We start from the raw sequence: 15,253 nt of genomic DNA on the forward strand, positions 1-15,253 counted from the left end.
CGTCGCCACCCTGACCTCCCCATTATGGTCGCTCCACTTATAGTGGGCGCCCAGGGATCTTGGTGATTTTGGGAGGGCTGAAGACTTGGCGGCACTTTAACGGGGCGATTTGGAGAAAACGGCGATAGGGCTCTCAGTCTGAAGTAGTATAGCTATGGGCGTTCTGGACCAAAATCCCATAAGATTTAACATTAGGGTCCGAAATCACATTTTATCCCCACCACTACCTCCTTTCGAGGTTCTGGCCACGCCCACATTTTAAATTCAACCAATCAGAGCGCAGCATTCTCCAAGAACCCTCTTTTTGGCGGGAAATTTGAATGAGGATCGACAGGCCTTATAATGATGACGTCATCATCGAGGCCGGACACAAAGCGTTTGGTTTGGCTTACCGGCTGAGTGCTAAGGTGCGGGCGGGCAGGGCAGGGTGGTTCAATCAGAGCATAGCATTCTCCGAGAACCCTCTTTTAGGCTGGGGATTGAATGAGACTACCGCCTTATCACGATGACGTCATCGTCGATATATCGAAGCCTTGACACATCCGGACACGAAGCGTTTGGCTTGGAGGTTATAAAATGGTAAATATCTCGTTAACGATGCTTCAAATCGAAAAATAAACCAAAAAATATCCCCCTACAACCCCCTGTCGCCTATAACAAGCACGAACAATATGGCATGGGTGAAAACTGTCAAAAGGGCCTTATTTAGTTATCGAGCTGATGACGTCATGCCGCCGGATCTTGTGGAGCTTGGTGGTGGTGACGTCATCTAGACAACCAGTTAGGTGCGGCATTTGGGCGTGGGCCGGTAGGGGGGGGGGCAGGGTGCGAAGTGAGGGGTGTTGGAACTTCATCGAGACCTTGGTACATCCGGACACAAAGCGTTTGGTTTGGCTTACCGGCTGAGTGCTATGGTGCGGGGTGCGGGCGGGCAGTGCGGGGTGCGGGCGGGCAGTGCGGGGTGCGGGCGGGCAGGGCGGGCAGGGCGGGCAGGGCGGGGTGGTTCAATCAGAGCATAGCATTCTCCGAGAACCCTCTTTTAGGCTGGAGATTGAATGAGGTTACCGGCTTATCACGATGACGTCATCGTCGATATATCGAGGCCTTGACACATCCGGACACGGAGCGTTTGGCTTGGAGGTTATAAAATGGTAAATATCTCGATAACGATGCTTCAAAACGAAAAATAAACCAAAAAATTCCCCCCTACAAGTCCCTGTCGCCTATAACAAGTACGAACAATATGGCACGGGTGAAAACTGCCAAAACGGCCTTATTTAGTTATCGAGCTGATGACGTCATTCCACCGGACATGTGAACACAAAGCGTTTGGCTTGGAGGTTATAAAATGGTAAATATCTCGTTAACAATGCTTCAAATCGACAAATAAACCAAAAAATTCCCCCCTACAACCCCCTGTCGCCTATAACAAGCACGAACAATATGGCACGGGTGAAAACTGCCAAAAGGGCGTTGGTTCAACCCCTGTTCAACCGATCGGTTCAACCCCTGTTCAACCGACCGGTTCAACCCCTATTCAACCGACCGGTTCAACCCCTGTTCAACCGGTTGAATAGCGGTTCAACCCCTGTCCCCCCCTAAGACCTAGCCTGGATAGATCATGATCTACAGCCCGCGCCCCGAACCCCGCACCTAACCGGTTGTCTATGGTGTTGAAGCTGATGATTACGTAATGTTGCGTAATATTATAAGTAAAATTGTTAAAGTTTATTAATTAAGATAATCCAGAAAACATAAAACGTGCAAGTATAAAAGATTTTTTAAAATTAATAAATAATTCTGTTTTTTGGAACAATGATGGGAATCGTTGATGAACGGGTTGACGTGAGAGGAAATTAAATAATAATTTATTAAGGAAGTAGAGGGGGGCCGCGGCTACCTATCAAATTTACCTAGCAATTTATAAATCGGTCAGTTGAACATCAACTTCCGTCGTTTACGGATTTAATATCATGTACGTAAGTGTGGAAATTCTTCGATTATCACGTTTGTTATCTCAAGGTCACGCGCTAGATTGTTATTGCAGAGCCCGGACAGTTTAGGAAACGTGCGCCCCCTCCACACTAAACGTATACCTTGATAAGCGTACGCTTCGATTTAATTCATTGAATATTGAGACTGGAGTGGGAAGCGTTTTAGGATCACTTTCCTAAACTGTCTGGGCAGTTTACATATGTACATATAAAAATAGGATTTTCTGCTAAAGCGTAAATTAATATATAACATTCACATCATCTTCATATCATCATTATTTAAGTGTTTACCTTGGCTATCCTTTGATATGAAGTCCCTCCCCTGATATAAGTGTAGTCATTTTCGTAATTGCCCGAATGAATATGGTGTTGAAGCTGATGATTACGTAATGTTGCGTAATATTATCATAAAACGTGCAAGTATAATGTGTATGTTGCATATACAAATTTAAAAATAACTTTAAAAATTGTGAAGACACTTGCAATTATTTTTAAACAATCCTATATGTTTATCAAGGTCACCGGCGTATTAACTCATGTCCACACGTAGAGTTTCTATATTATAATTAGCTTCCCCTTAACAGATAATTTATTTTCGATTTAATGATTATCAAAAGTTATTTCCCAATTATAATAATTATCAAAACTTGTTTCTTTAATTAGAATGTGTATATAAGGCTTTGATATTAGACAAAAACTTATTAATATCCTGCATCTCATGCGAGAAGTTATAACCGCAATTTTCGCTGTTCTAGAATGGCTTCAACATCAGTCAAAACCCTGTCTTTTTCAAGACTAGTAGAGGAAATGCGTTATAGAGTTGTAACTGCTGATGGGGAAGATATAGAGCCCGCAATAAAGGACTGTAATCGTAATATTAAGGTGATGAACGCTGCGCTAAAGGTAGCCAACACAAGTGGTGAGAAGCACCACATAACCACTTGTGCTGGTCACATGCATGGATTCCGAAGCATGCTAAAATCGCTCCGGTACGTAACTGGGACCGGGTACAAAACAACTAACCCGACTCGCGAAAACTTTAGAAGCTTGCGGGTAAAATGGCAGGACCTTCAGACGGCGTTCTCCAACAGAATGAGAACGGGGATCATCATTAACCTGACCCACAAGGACCCTCGACAATTTATGGAAGATGCTAAAAAAATGATAATAAGGAGAATGACTAATGATGTGAAAAAATCAACATTGAAAGTTAACGCTGTGTTTTGTGGTGAATTCGTAACTAAGAAAATGGGAAAGGAAGTATTTGAATTTAAATATATAAATACTAGAAATGTCGCAATTTATAACAACACCAATTTAGAAGAATGGTTTAAGAGCAACATTCAAGACCCCGTTCTAAAAGACCTTGAAGAATTTCAAGAAAAAGATAGTGGATGGGCTTTAAATGCGATCGTAAACCTACAGATGAACATTAATAAATATACCCCACAACTTGGGTCGTCATACATTGAATTACCTAGGGCCCTTAGGTTGAAACATGCTTGTGTAAATGTAAAGAACGATGATGAAGCATATTTTGCGTGGGCAGTGACTTCAGCGCTTTATCCAGCCAATCATCACACCGACCGAACTTACATGTATCCACATTACTCAGAAGTTTTAAATATGAAGAACATAGCAATGCCGATGGTCATGAAACAAATCCCTCGGTTTGAACAACAAAACGATGTGTCGGTCAACGTGTACATTCTCGAATCACTGAAGAAGGGGCGGTATAATGTAGTTCCTTCCTATCTAGCTAAGGAGAGGAGAGGCAGACACGTTAACCTGCTCCTCATACAAGATAAGTATGTAGAAGAAGAAGATGGGGATGATGATGGTGAATTCAAGCCGAGATTTCACTACGTTTGGATAAAAGATTTATCCCGACTAGTGTCATCTCAATTATCGATACATCATACGAAAAAATATTTCTGTGAACGTTGCCTTCACTATTTTTACACTTCCACCGGTCTAGAAAAACACGTGGAGGATTGTGCTAAAATGAATGAATGCCGCATCCGTATGCCGAAGGAAGGTGAAACGGTATATTTCAAGAATTTTCAAAATAAAGAACCGGTTCCATTTGTGGTGTATGCGGATCTAGAATGTCTTCTGATACCAACAACAAAGACTGATACACAACATAAGCCATATAGTATTGGTTATTACGTAAAATGCTCATATGACGAGTCCCTGAGCTTTTACAAATCATATGCCGGTGAGAACTGTCAGCAGTGGTTTGCGACCGAAATGAAGCAGCTAGCGGAAGATGTGGAAACTATATTGCTATGTCCCTTACCCATGGAACCTCTTACCGAACCGCAAGAACTGGAGTTTCGCTCATTATCATGCTGTCATATATGCGAAAACCGCTTTGACGTAGGTGACGTCAGAGTTCGAGACCATTGTCACCTTACTGGTAAATATCGAGGAGCTGCGCATGAGGATTGCAACATTAACTATCAGGATAGTCACGTGATTCCAGTAGTCTTTCATAATTTAAGTGGGTACGATAGTCACTTTATTATAAAGAATTTAGCAAAAGATTTCGAAGGACGCATCGATTTGCTACCTATAAATAAGGGGCGATATATTTCTTTTACTAAAAATATAGACCAAAATTTAATTAAATTCCGGTTTATTGATTCATTTCGGTTCATGGCATCGAGTTTAGATAAATTAGCAAGTTATATAAATTCCTTTCCAAATTTAAAAACACAATTTCCAAATTTAGATGAATCTAAATTCAATTTATTAACGCGTAAAGGAGTGTTTCCTTATGATTACTTGGACTCTTTTACAAAATTAAATGAAACTGCATTACCGGATGAATCTAAATTTTATAACTCTATGACCGACAGTCACATTACAGATACTGATTATACGCATGCTAATGAAGTGTGGAACGCTTTTGGCTGTCAAAATTTAGGAAATTACAGTGAGTTATATTTGAAAACAGATATTTTGTTATTAGCAGACGTATTCGAGCAATTTCGGGCTAGCTGCCTGAATTCGTATAGCTTAGACCCGGCTCATTACTATACATTGCCCGGGTATACATGGGACTGCATGCTGAAGTATACGAGGGTAAAACTTGAGCTATTAACGGATATTGATATGGCAATGTTTATAGAGCGAGGTATACGAGGAGGTCTAAGCCAGTGTTCGAAACGTTACGCCTCGGCTAATAATAAATATCTACCTAACTATAAATCAGATGAGCCATCAAAATTTATAATTTATGATGATATCAATAATCAATATGGATGGGCAATGTCTCAGTACCTACCCTATGGCGGATTTAAGTGGGTTGAGGGAAACAACATCAACTTCAATGTACCTGAGGAAAACCCTGAAGGTTACATTTTAGAAGTTGATCTCGAGTACCCTGAATCCATTCATGATTCACATTGTGACCTTCCATTTTGCCCAGAACATCGTGCACCACCAAATTCAAAACAAACCAAATTAATGGGCACTTTATATAATAAAGAGCGATATGTGTTGCATTATCGTAATTTACAACAAGCGATTGAAAATGGTTTAATTTTAACAAAAATTCATCGTGTTTTGGAATTTAAACAGTCGGCTTGGTTGAAATCATATATTGATTTAAACACTAAATTTAGAACCGCGGCGATTAACGATTTCGAGAAAAATTTATTCAAATTAATGAACAACGCCGTATTTGGTAAGACGATGGAAAATATTCGAAAACATTCCATTGTGAAGCTTGTGACAAAATGGGGTGGTCGTTACGGCGCTGAGGCGTTGATCGCGAAACCAAATTTCAAATCCTCAATTATCTTCGATGAAAATTTAGTTGCTATAGAGCTCAATAAAATGGAAATTTATTTTAATAAACCCATCTACGTTGATATGTGTATTTTAGATATATCGAAATTAAAAATAAATGATTTTCATTATTCGTATATGAGGAGACGATTTGGGGACAAGGCCAGAGTCTGTTACACCGATACAGATTCCCTTATATACGAAGTCGAATGCCCGGATTTATATGAAGTGATTCGACGCGATGCTTCGAAATATTTCGACACGAGTGATTATCCTGAAAATAATATATACGACATTCCTCGTGTAAATAAAAAAGTTCTCGGTATGATGAAAGATGAAAACGCCGGTAAGGTAATGACTGAATTTGTGGGGTTGAGATCGAAGATGTATGCATGTCGAGTGGAGGGGGGAGATAAAGTTAAAAAAGCTAAAGGCATAAAAACGTCTATTGTTAAAAACGTAATCAGTTTCGATGATTACTTAGTATGTTTGCGAGAGGACAAAGAAATGCTCGTCACCCAAAAATTGTTTCAATCGCGAAACCACCAAGTATCAACAATTACGCAAACCAAAACTGCACTTAGTTCTCACGACGATAAAAGATATATTATTACGGGGACAGTTGATACTTTACCCTGGGGTCATTGGCGCATCTCATCATGCTGTTAACAGGTGCGGATCGAATTAAACTCTCATTATTAAACAATATAATTTCCCAAGAATTGATAAGACAACATTTTTTTGGAGCCTGCCTACCAGCATCTTTAATGTTTTGCGATGAAGCAAGCAAATTAGGGTATTAGCCGGAAATGTTGTTTGGTTATATGAAACATAAGGACCTACACATACCCATAATGCATTTCTGGGTAAAAGTGGAGAATGAATGTTATGATCCAACACGTAAAGTAATGAACACTTATTGTGTGTTAACGAAACCGACTTCATCTATGAAGAATGTAATAATAATAATAAATGTATCTTATTAAATTTATATAATTTATGGTTTTTTAAATAAATAAATAATCTCTAATCTTCTATAATTTTTTATTTTAATCCTTCTCTCCCGATTGACAGCTGCTGCCGTGATGTTTTTTTTTTTAGCAGCAACCGTAGCGTTGCTTTATTTTTTATTAAGTAAATATAAACATGTCTGCGATTAAGGTTACTACCACCTCTATACCCTCTTAAGTCCCAACACTTCACTTCCCGCATGCTCGAACCCCGGCAGAATTCCAAGCCAAACGCTTTTGTGTCCGGATGTATCAAGGTTTCGATGAAGTTCCAACACCCCTCACTTCGCACCTCACCCACTGCCCCCTACTGGCACACGCCCGAATCCTGCACCTAACTGGTTGTCTAGATGACGTCACCACCACCAAGCTGCACACGATCCGGGGGCATGACATCATCAGCTCGATAACTAAATAAGGTCCTTTTACCAGTTTTCACCCGTGCAATGTTGTTCACGCTTATTATAGTCGGCAGGAGGTTGTAGGGAGGGACAGGGGTTGAACCGGTATTCAACCGGTTGAACAGGGGTTGAACCAAGGCCCTTTTGGCAGTTTTCACCCGTGCCATATCGTTCGTGCTTGTTATAGGCGACAGGGGGTTGTAGGGGGGAATTTTTTGGTTTATTTTTCGATTTGAAGCATTGTTAACGAGATATTTACCATTTTATAACCTCCAAGCCAAACGCTTTGTGTTCACATGTCGGGTGGAATGACGTCATCAGCTCGATAACTAAATAAGGCCGTTTTGGCAGTTTTCACCCGTGTCATATTGTTCGTACTTGTTATAGGCGACAGGGGGTTGTAGGGGGAAATTTTTTGGTTTATTTTTCGTTTTGAAGCATCGTTATCGAGATATTTACCATTTTATAACCTCCAAGCCAAACGCTCCGTGTCCGGATGTGTCAAGGCCTCGATATATCGACGATGACGTCATCGTGATAAGCCGGTAACCTCATTCAATCTCCAGCCTAAAAGAGGGTTCTCGGAGAATGCTATGCTCTGATTGAACCACCCCGCCCTGCCCGCCCTCACCCCGCACCATAGCACTCAGCCGGTAAGCCAAACCAAACGCTTTGTGTCCGGATGTACCAAGGTCTCGATGAAGTTCCAACACCCCTCACTTCGCACCCTGCCCCCCCCCCCCCTACCGGCCCACGCCCAAATGCCGCACCTAACTGGTTGTCTAGATGACGTCACCACCACCAAGCTCCACACGATCCGGCGGCATGACGTCATCAGCTCGATAACTAAATAAGGCCCTTTTGACGGTTTTCACCCATGCCATATTGTTCGTGCTTGTTATAGACGACAGGGTGTTGTAGGGGGGTATTTTTTGGTTTATTTTTCGATTTGAAGCATCGTTAACGAGATATTTACCATTTTATAACCTCCAAGCCAAACGCTTCGTGTCCGGATGTGTCAAGGCTTCGATATATCGACGATGACGTCATCGTGATAAGGCGGTAGCCTCATTCAATCCCCAGCCTAAAAGAGGGTTCTCGGAGAATGCTATGCTCTGATTGAACCACCCTGCCCTGCCCGCCCGCACCCCGCACCTTAGCACTCAGCCGGTAAGCCAAACCAAACGCTTTGTGTCCGGCCTCGATGATGACGTCATCATTATAAGGCCTGTCGATCCTCATTCAAATTTCCCGCCAAAAAGAGGGTTCTTGGAGAATGCTGCGCTCTGATTGGTTGAATTTAAAATGTGGGCGTGGCCAGAACCTCGAAAGGAGGTAGTGGTGGGGATAAAATGTGATTTCGGACCCCAATGTTAAATCTTATGGGATTTTGGTCCAGAACGCCCATAGCTATACTACTGTCTGAAATGTCAGTGTCCGTAATAACAACATCTTTTCGAACGATCCCGCTTAATAACATCTATGTGTTTGGGCATGTAGTGGCGTACATTTATTTATTTATTTGTTTATATATATATTTGTTATGTCCTAATTACGACGTTTTAAAAAGTTTTATACTGCGATTTTAAATTTTTTAAAGATTATACACTTATTTATTATTTTATTGTTAATTTTAGACTTGGTGTATTATTTTAGATTTACATTGTATATACTTATTTATTTATTCATTTGTGCGTTTTGTCTCATATTTATTCTCATTTTATTTATAGTCGAGGCCACTTGAGCATTAAGCCACTGCCCAACTAAAATTTGTATATATGTTTGTATTTTCTGTTTAAGAATCCCCAAAGCGTTCTAACATAATAAGCAGCAGCCCACTCTCAACGACCGAACTGGCCCTGCGGTCTTGTTCTTCCCTTTTGGGAAGCAACATAGACCGGCCGCGGCGGAATGACGCCTTCCCTACTTCATCGTAATATCAGTTCTGGTCCTTCTGGCTTCGGCCAAAATGTCCGTTTCGCACCCATCTACCTAGTTGATCGTCGGCCAACATGTCGGACGAAAGTAACGCACATAATGAACCTGACGCTGATCAGTCAGTAATATATGTAGGTACATATCAGCAGGAGCCGGAAACAATCGTTATTGATGATAGTATGGTTGAACCTTGTGATGAATTGGAGGTGAAGAATACATCGACTGCATTGGCCATGCAACCTGGTCGCTGAACAACCACGACCGTTAAGGCGTTCTCCGCGGTTACCGAAAAGAAGTTAATTAAAATATAAAAAATTATAACAATATGTTGAACGAAAACTTTCGCGGAATTAAAGGGGTATTTTTCGGGAATTGAAAAACTGTAATAATTTTTGAGGGAACAGGTTTGAATTAAACGCCACGAAATCTGAACGACAAAAGAGGACATTTATTCGAAAAACAAGACTTTTATACAAGACAAACAGGAACAAGAAATACGGCATGAAATAATATTTGAATTTTAAAATAAAATAATAATATAAAATATGTGAATGAAAAAGAAAATATAATACATTTTTAACAATTCTATAAATAAACAAAATGTAAATAAATTAAACTTTTTTAACACAATAATAGTATAAATTTAAAAGTATAAATTTTCAATAAAAAAAAGAAAAAAAAAGGGGGGTGGCCTCTGTTTTGAACGAACATCTTAAAGATTATTAGTGGAGCGATTTGTCTGTAAAAAACCCGATCGTTGACTGAGTGAGTACCTTTCAACGAGTACAACAAGGTCAGTTAGCACCAGGGTATTCGAGCGCCCAACTCGATACCCTTCTCGTGGTCTTCCCCGTTTAATACGAAGTGGTTCATAGAGGGTTATCCGCTTGGTGAATACCAAGGCTGTTGGGTGCTGTGTCTAACCCAGTTTTTTAAACCATATCCGGGTTCGGTATAGAGCACCCCTCGAATAGACCGGTACACCGTTGCGGTGAATGCGGGAAGGCGTTTTAGACTGCCCGCGGTTTGTTAGGCCACCGGAGCAAGCTTCGGTGTAAGCCAAGAGCGGAGCTGCCGGCTATGACGCTCGTCGAACCAGATGATCTCTCATATACATGCGAGGTTGGTGGTTGCGACAGGACTTTTAAAACCTATGCCGGAATGCGACAACCTGTGCGAAGAGCACATTCTGAGCATTATTATGGCCAGTTAGAGGACGAGGCCATCGGATGAAGGGAGAGGTGGTCAGACCTAGAAATTGACCGAATGGCGCTGTTGGAGGCGAACATGCCTTCGGGCATGTTCCCGAATCAGTTCCTTTCGGAGACCCTAGGGAGGACGGTGGACGCTGTCAAGGGGCAGCGGCGGAAGCCAACTTATAAGGCCCGGGTAGAAAGGTATCCTTTAGATATCATGGAAGCCCAGGAAGTCGATGACCATCGCATTACCCCCGATGAGCCGCTGGCCAATGAGCCCCCCCCAGAGTTTTCTCACCTGTTCCGGGGTTTTGCTGAAAGATTGGCCCAAGGGAACCACGGGTTGAACACAGGGGAGGACGCTTTGACGGCGAAAGCCAGCGCAACCCCTGAAGCCCCAAACGATCCGATTTTGTCGCGAACACTTTACGGAGAACGTATCCGAGCGAGTCGGTGACGAAGGTCGTTCCCTACTAGACTGCCTGCTTAGTGGAGCGGAGGCCCGTAAGGCGCTTCAAACCTATACCACTACCCTCATAAAGGGGATGTCGCAGAAAGGCTCTAGGGCCAACAATAGAGGGGTTCCCAAAAGATCTACGATATCGGCCAACTAGGGGGAAGGACAAGCAGGCGGCCGAGTATCGAGCTGCCGAAAATTTCTTAACGTTAGGTCCGTTCACCAAGATAAGCTGATCCTGCTGTTCAACGCACTACTCTACTGCGGCTGGCTACCGCAAGAGTTAACACAAAGCAGAACGGTGCTATTACCTAAGTCCGAAGACCCGGACTCAGTGGATGACTGGCGGCCGATTACCATTGCCAGTATTTTGCTAAGATTGTGTAACAAGATTCTCGGAAGGCGCCTAGGAGAGGTTGAAATTAACCCTAATCAGAGAGGGTTCCGGTCAGTTGATGGCTGTCTAGCCAACAATTTCATTCTTAACACCATTATCCGTTCCTGTCGCAGGAAATCCGCACCCTACCATGTTATAACCCTGGACTTGCGAAAAGCGTTTGATACCATTAACTAAACGAGCGTGGTCTGAGCGCTTAGGCGTTCGGAATTGATCCGCGTTTGAAATTTTAAAGCCGCTAGTACGGTTATTGAGGTAGGGAAGAACAGGACGGAACGTATTTTTATTAAGAGAGGAGTTAAGGGGCATCGACCGCCACGACAAACGTATTTCCAATAATACGCGTTAACCGTTTGAAATATCAAAAAAAGTTTCAAACAAAAGTTGTTTAAAAATGGAAAATCTATGCTTCTTCTGCGAGATATTTGATTAATTATTGTTAATTACCGAGATTATTAAGAAGCATTTCTAAAAGGGCTCAGAAGAGGCGTAGATAATTATTAAACGAACACTTTTTCTAAATAAAATTTTTTGATATTTCATAAAATAAAGGAGGATGATCTCGCAGTTTTTGCGAGATCGTGCGTACTCTATTTACCATTGAATCTTTTACGACTTCGTAGAAATACAAATCATTCTTTAGGAATTAACCGTAAAAGCACAAAATAATATGAAACGAAATATAACTTACCATTTTTTTAAGTAGGTATATCGATCCGAATTCTTACGTTTCGTTTTAATAATTTAATTAAGATATGAACGTTAAATAAAAGTAACAAAAATTTTAAGTAAATTCAATTGTAGAACTAAAAATTAAAAAAATCCAGAATATAAATTAAATATATTATAATAAACAGTACTCTTACACAGTGTGCACAAATGCAATAATTGTTGAGTTAGATTTTTATTATTGATTATTTTGCATTATTTTGTAACATGAATTATTTTGATACAAATAATCATCCAATGTATACGTTTTCATGTACTTTCATGTTCTTCCTGAAGGCATCTGAAGTATGTTACAACATTTTAACATTAGACTTTTCGGTTTTGAATCAACTGAAGATTATGTATTTAGGAATCTACAATAATTGAATATGTTTATAAATTTTGTGAAACAAAAATAAATATAATCCTCAACGAAATCTTTTACTGTTCTAAATATTTAAGAAATAAATGAAATTTATTTCATTTCTTTACCTAAAATATAACTTTGGGATTTTTGTACTAGAGAGACGCAGGTACTGAAATCAGTCCCTTTTTACACACTAACTAAAATGTATTTATTTTATTTCTTTACGTAAGAATATAACTGTTTAATTTTGGTACTAGAGAGACGCAGGTATTGAAACCAACTAGTTTTTACATCCCATAACAAAAAAGGGTTTATTTTACCATTTTGTTTTTCTAAAAGTCAAGAGGTTTTTGAAACATTCCTTCCTCGAGTTGTCTTGGGTGAACATCGTGCACAGAAATTTTCGTTGTATTGGTTAAAGTAAAGTTTAGTGAAATTTAGTGTTAATTATTGTTAATTTAGTGTTTACGTGTGTGTAGTTATTAGTTATTTAAGTTTGAGATAATGACTTTTTAAGAATTATGGGGAAAACAAGAAAACCACCTTCAAAGGTGTTGTCAAAAAAACGACATTTTTTGAGAAATAATGCAGGGCACAAGTAAGTACGAATTTTTGACTTCACTTTAAATATTACCCAATTTGACACAATTTAAAAATATTAGTTATCAGATAAAACATGAACTTTTAAACTACTCAAGAATAATTGTGACAAAAATGTTATTTATATAAATATTTAATTTTTTTTATTTATTCGTACTTGTAGAAAAAATGTTTCCCATAATGTAACCACAGACCGTTCGTTAGATGAGATTTCTGTTGATTTAGGGTATGTATATATTACCAAAATTTTAATGAATTATTCACAAAGTCAGTTTTATTTTGTAAAAGATTAGAATAAACTTAACATCTATACAACACAATGTACTAAAATATAGTATCATAAAAATATAGGTGGTTATTTCAAGTAGGAAATTTAAAATTGAGTACATTTTTTAACAGTCCTAACATCCTGGAAAGACAGTCGACAGATAATATCGAAACAATTGAAAACCCGCAAGAGTGTATCAGCGGACGCAGAATTTTCGATGTAAAATATCTTTTTCATCAAATTTTAAACAATACTGTACATACCCCTTTTAATTGTTCAATAATTAACATGGAGTTAGTAAAGGAGAAAAGGTCTGGATTAATAAGTGTTTTTACATTAAAATGTAAGAACTGTGGTATCGAACAAGAAATATGTAACGATCCAATATCTGACAATGCCATTATGGACATAAATAGCGCTACTGTTTTGACTACAATTTCTACTGGCGCTGGTTATCCTACATTAGAAGAAACACACTCTGTTATGTCCATTCCGCCAATGTCTAATCGCCGATATAACGAAGAACATAAGAAACTTTCCTCTGTTGTGACTAAAGCAGCCTGGGCAACAATGATTGAAGCTGGAAAAGAAGAAGCTTCTTTAGAGTATACTTCAATTTTATTTTTGTTCAATTGTTTTTGAGTTACGTCCGTCAGCGTAATTTTTTTTAATGGCTTCCATTAAACAAAAATTGTGAGAATTGAGAATACGAAGTATTCTCAAATGTAGATAAAAATTACACAATAAACTTTTGTATTGATCATAGTTTCCTAAAATGAATACTAACGAAAGCAAAAATTAGGTAGGGAAAATTTAGATTTCAATTTTTCTATCTTATTTAGACTCACGTCGATATGGATCGCTTACAAAGTAAACGAAATTTAATTAATTGAACAGGGTTGCATTATCGGTGCCTCAACAGGGAAACTGTTATATTTAGGAATCCGAAATAAGTACTGTTCGGTATGTGCAAGGGCAGAGAGTAGGAGGCAAAATGTGGGGCAACATACATGTTTTAAAAACTGAATCGGTATGTCAACAAGTATGGAAGCCGATATTATTGTGGAAGGTTTTAAAAAAAGTGTGGAGATGCATGGCGTAAGGTTTAACCGTTTGGTGGGTGATGGTGACAGCAGCATCATGAAAAAATTGGTGAAAGCCAGGCCATATGGAAACCGGACAGTTCATAAAATTGAATGCAGAAACCATTTGCTTAGAAATTATTGCAATAAAATTCGCGAAATAAGTAAAAGGCCACGAAGCAATAGTACCAATAAGCCAGTACCAATTGCAATTCGTCAATCTTTAAAAGCGAATATTTTGTGGTTAGGAATTGCAATTATAAAAGCAATGAGACACCGAGCGTTGGATTCTAGTGTGGACTTGACAGAAAAAGTAACATTATTAAAAAAGGACATATTAAATAGTCCACATCACATTTTTGGTGACCACGAAAAATGTGAGGCATATTATTGCACAGGTGCAAAACCAAGAGAAAAAAATTTAGTTCCTGATATGGCCGAATGTGGAGTTTTTCAAGACTTAAAGTCATGTTTATATAGATTAGAATATTTTGCCTACAGCCTCCTCCTCAACATGACGAATAATTCTGCCGAATCATACAATTCGGTTGTATGTAAATTTATTGGTGGCAAAAGAATTAATTTTGGTTTGAGAAATTCGTATGAAATGAGGTGTGAAGCTGCTGGTATATCATACAGTAGTACCGGAAATTATTACGAGCTCTTACACAATGCCTTCAATAAAACAACTTCCACCGTTACCAAAAAATATATTTCGAAGAGGAAGAAAATATTAAACAGACATCGTGATACACCGCGGAAGAAAAAGCGCCTGCCTCCTGCCTTTGCAGACGAAGATTATGGGGAAGAAGAACCTACGAATCCTACAATTACAGATATGCCAGAAGAAAAGTTTTCAGATGAATGTATAAAATTTATAAATTGTTTAAAAAAAACTGCCGACGAAATTTCTGTGGTGGAAATATCCACCAGAGGGCAAAGTTCAAATCCCTTGTGGCTAGAGGAACGTCGTAAACTGTTGACAGCGTCAAATTTCGGAAAAATTGTTAAAATGCGCCGGAGTACATCATGTGTAA

The 15,253-nt window shown here is 39.3% G+C and overlaps 1 protein-coding gene across 1 annotated transcript; it reads left to right on the forward strand.

Annotated features, from left to right (window-relative positions):
• Positions 1 to 2,801: 2,801 nt before the first annotated feature.
• On the forward strand, positions 2,802 to 6,461 carry LOC111414018 (uncharacterized). Its single transcript, XM_023045167.2, has one exon. It carries the CDS (start codon positions 2,802 to 2,804, stop codon positions 6,459 to 6,461), a length of 3,660 nt encoding a protein of 1,219 aa, XP_022900935.2.
• The last annotated feature ends 8,792 nt before the right edge of the window (positions 6,462 to 15,253 follow it).

Source organism: Onthophagus taurus, chromosome 8, assembly GCF_036711975.1.
Source record: "Onthophagus taurus isolate NC chromosome 8, IU_Otau_3.0, whole genome shotgun sequence".
Classification (NCBI taxonomy): Eukaryota; Metazoa; Arthropoda; class Insecta; order Coleoptera; family Scarabaeidae; genus Onthophagus; species Onthophagus taurus.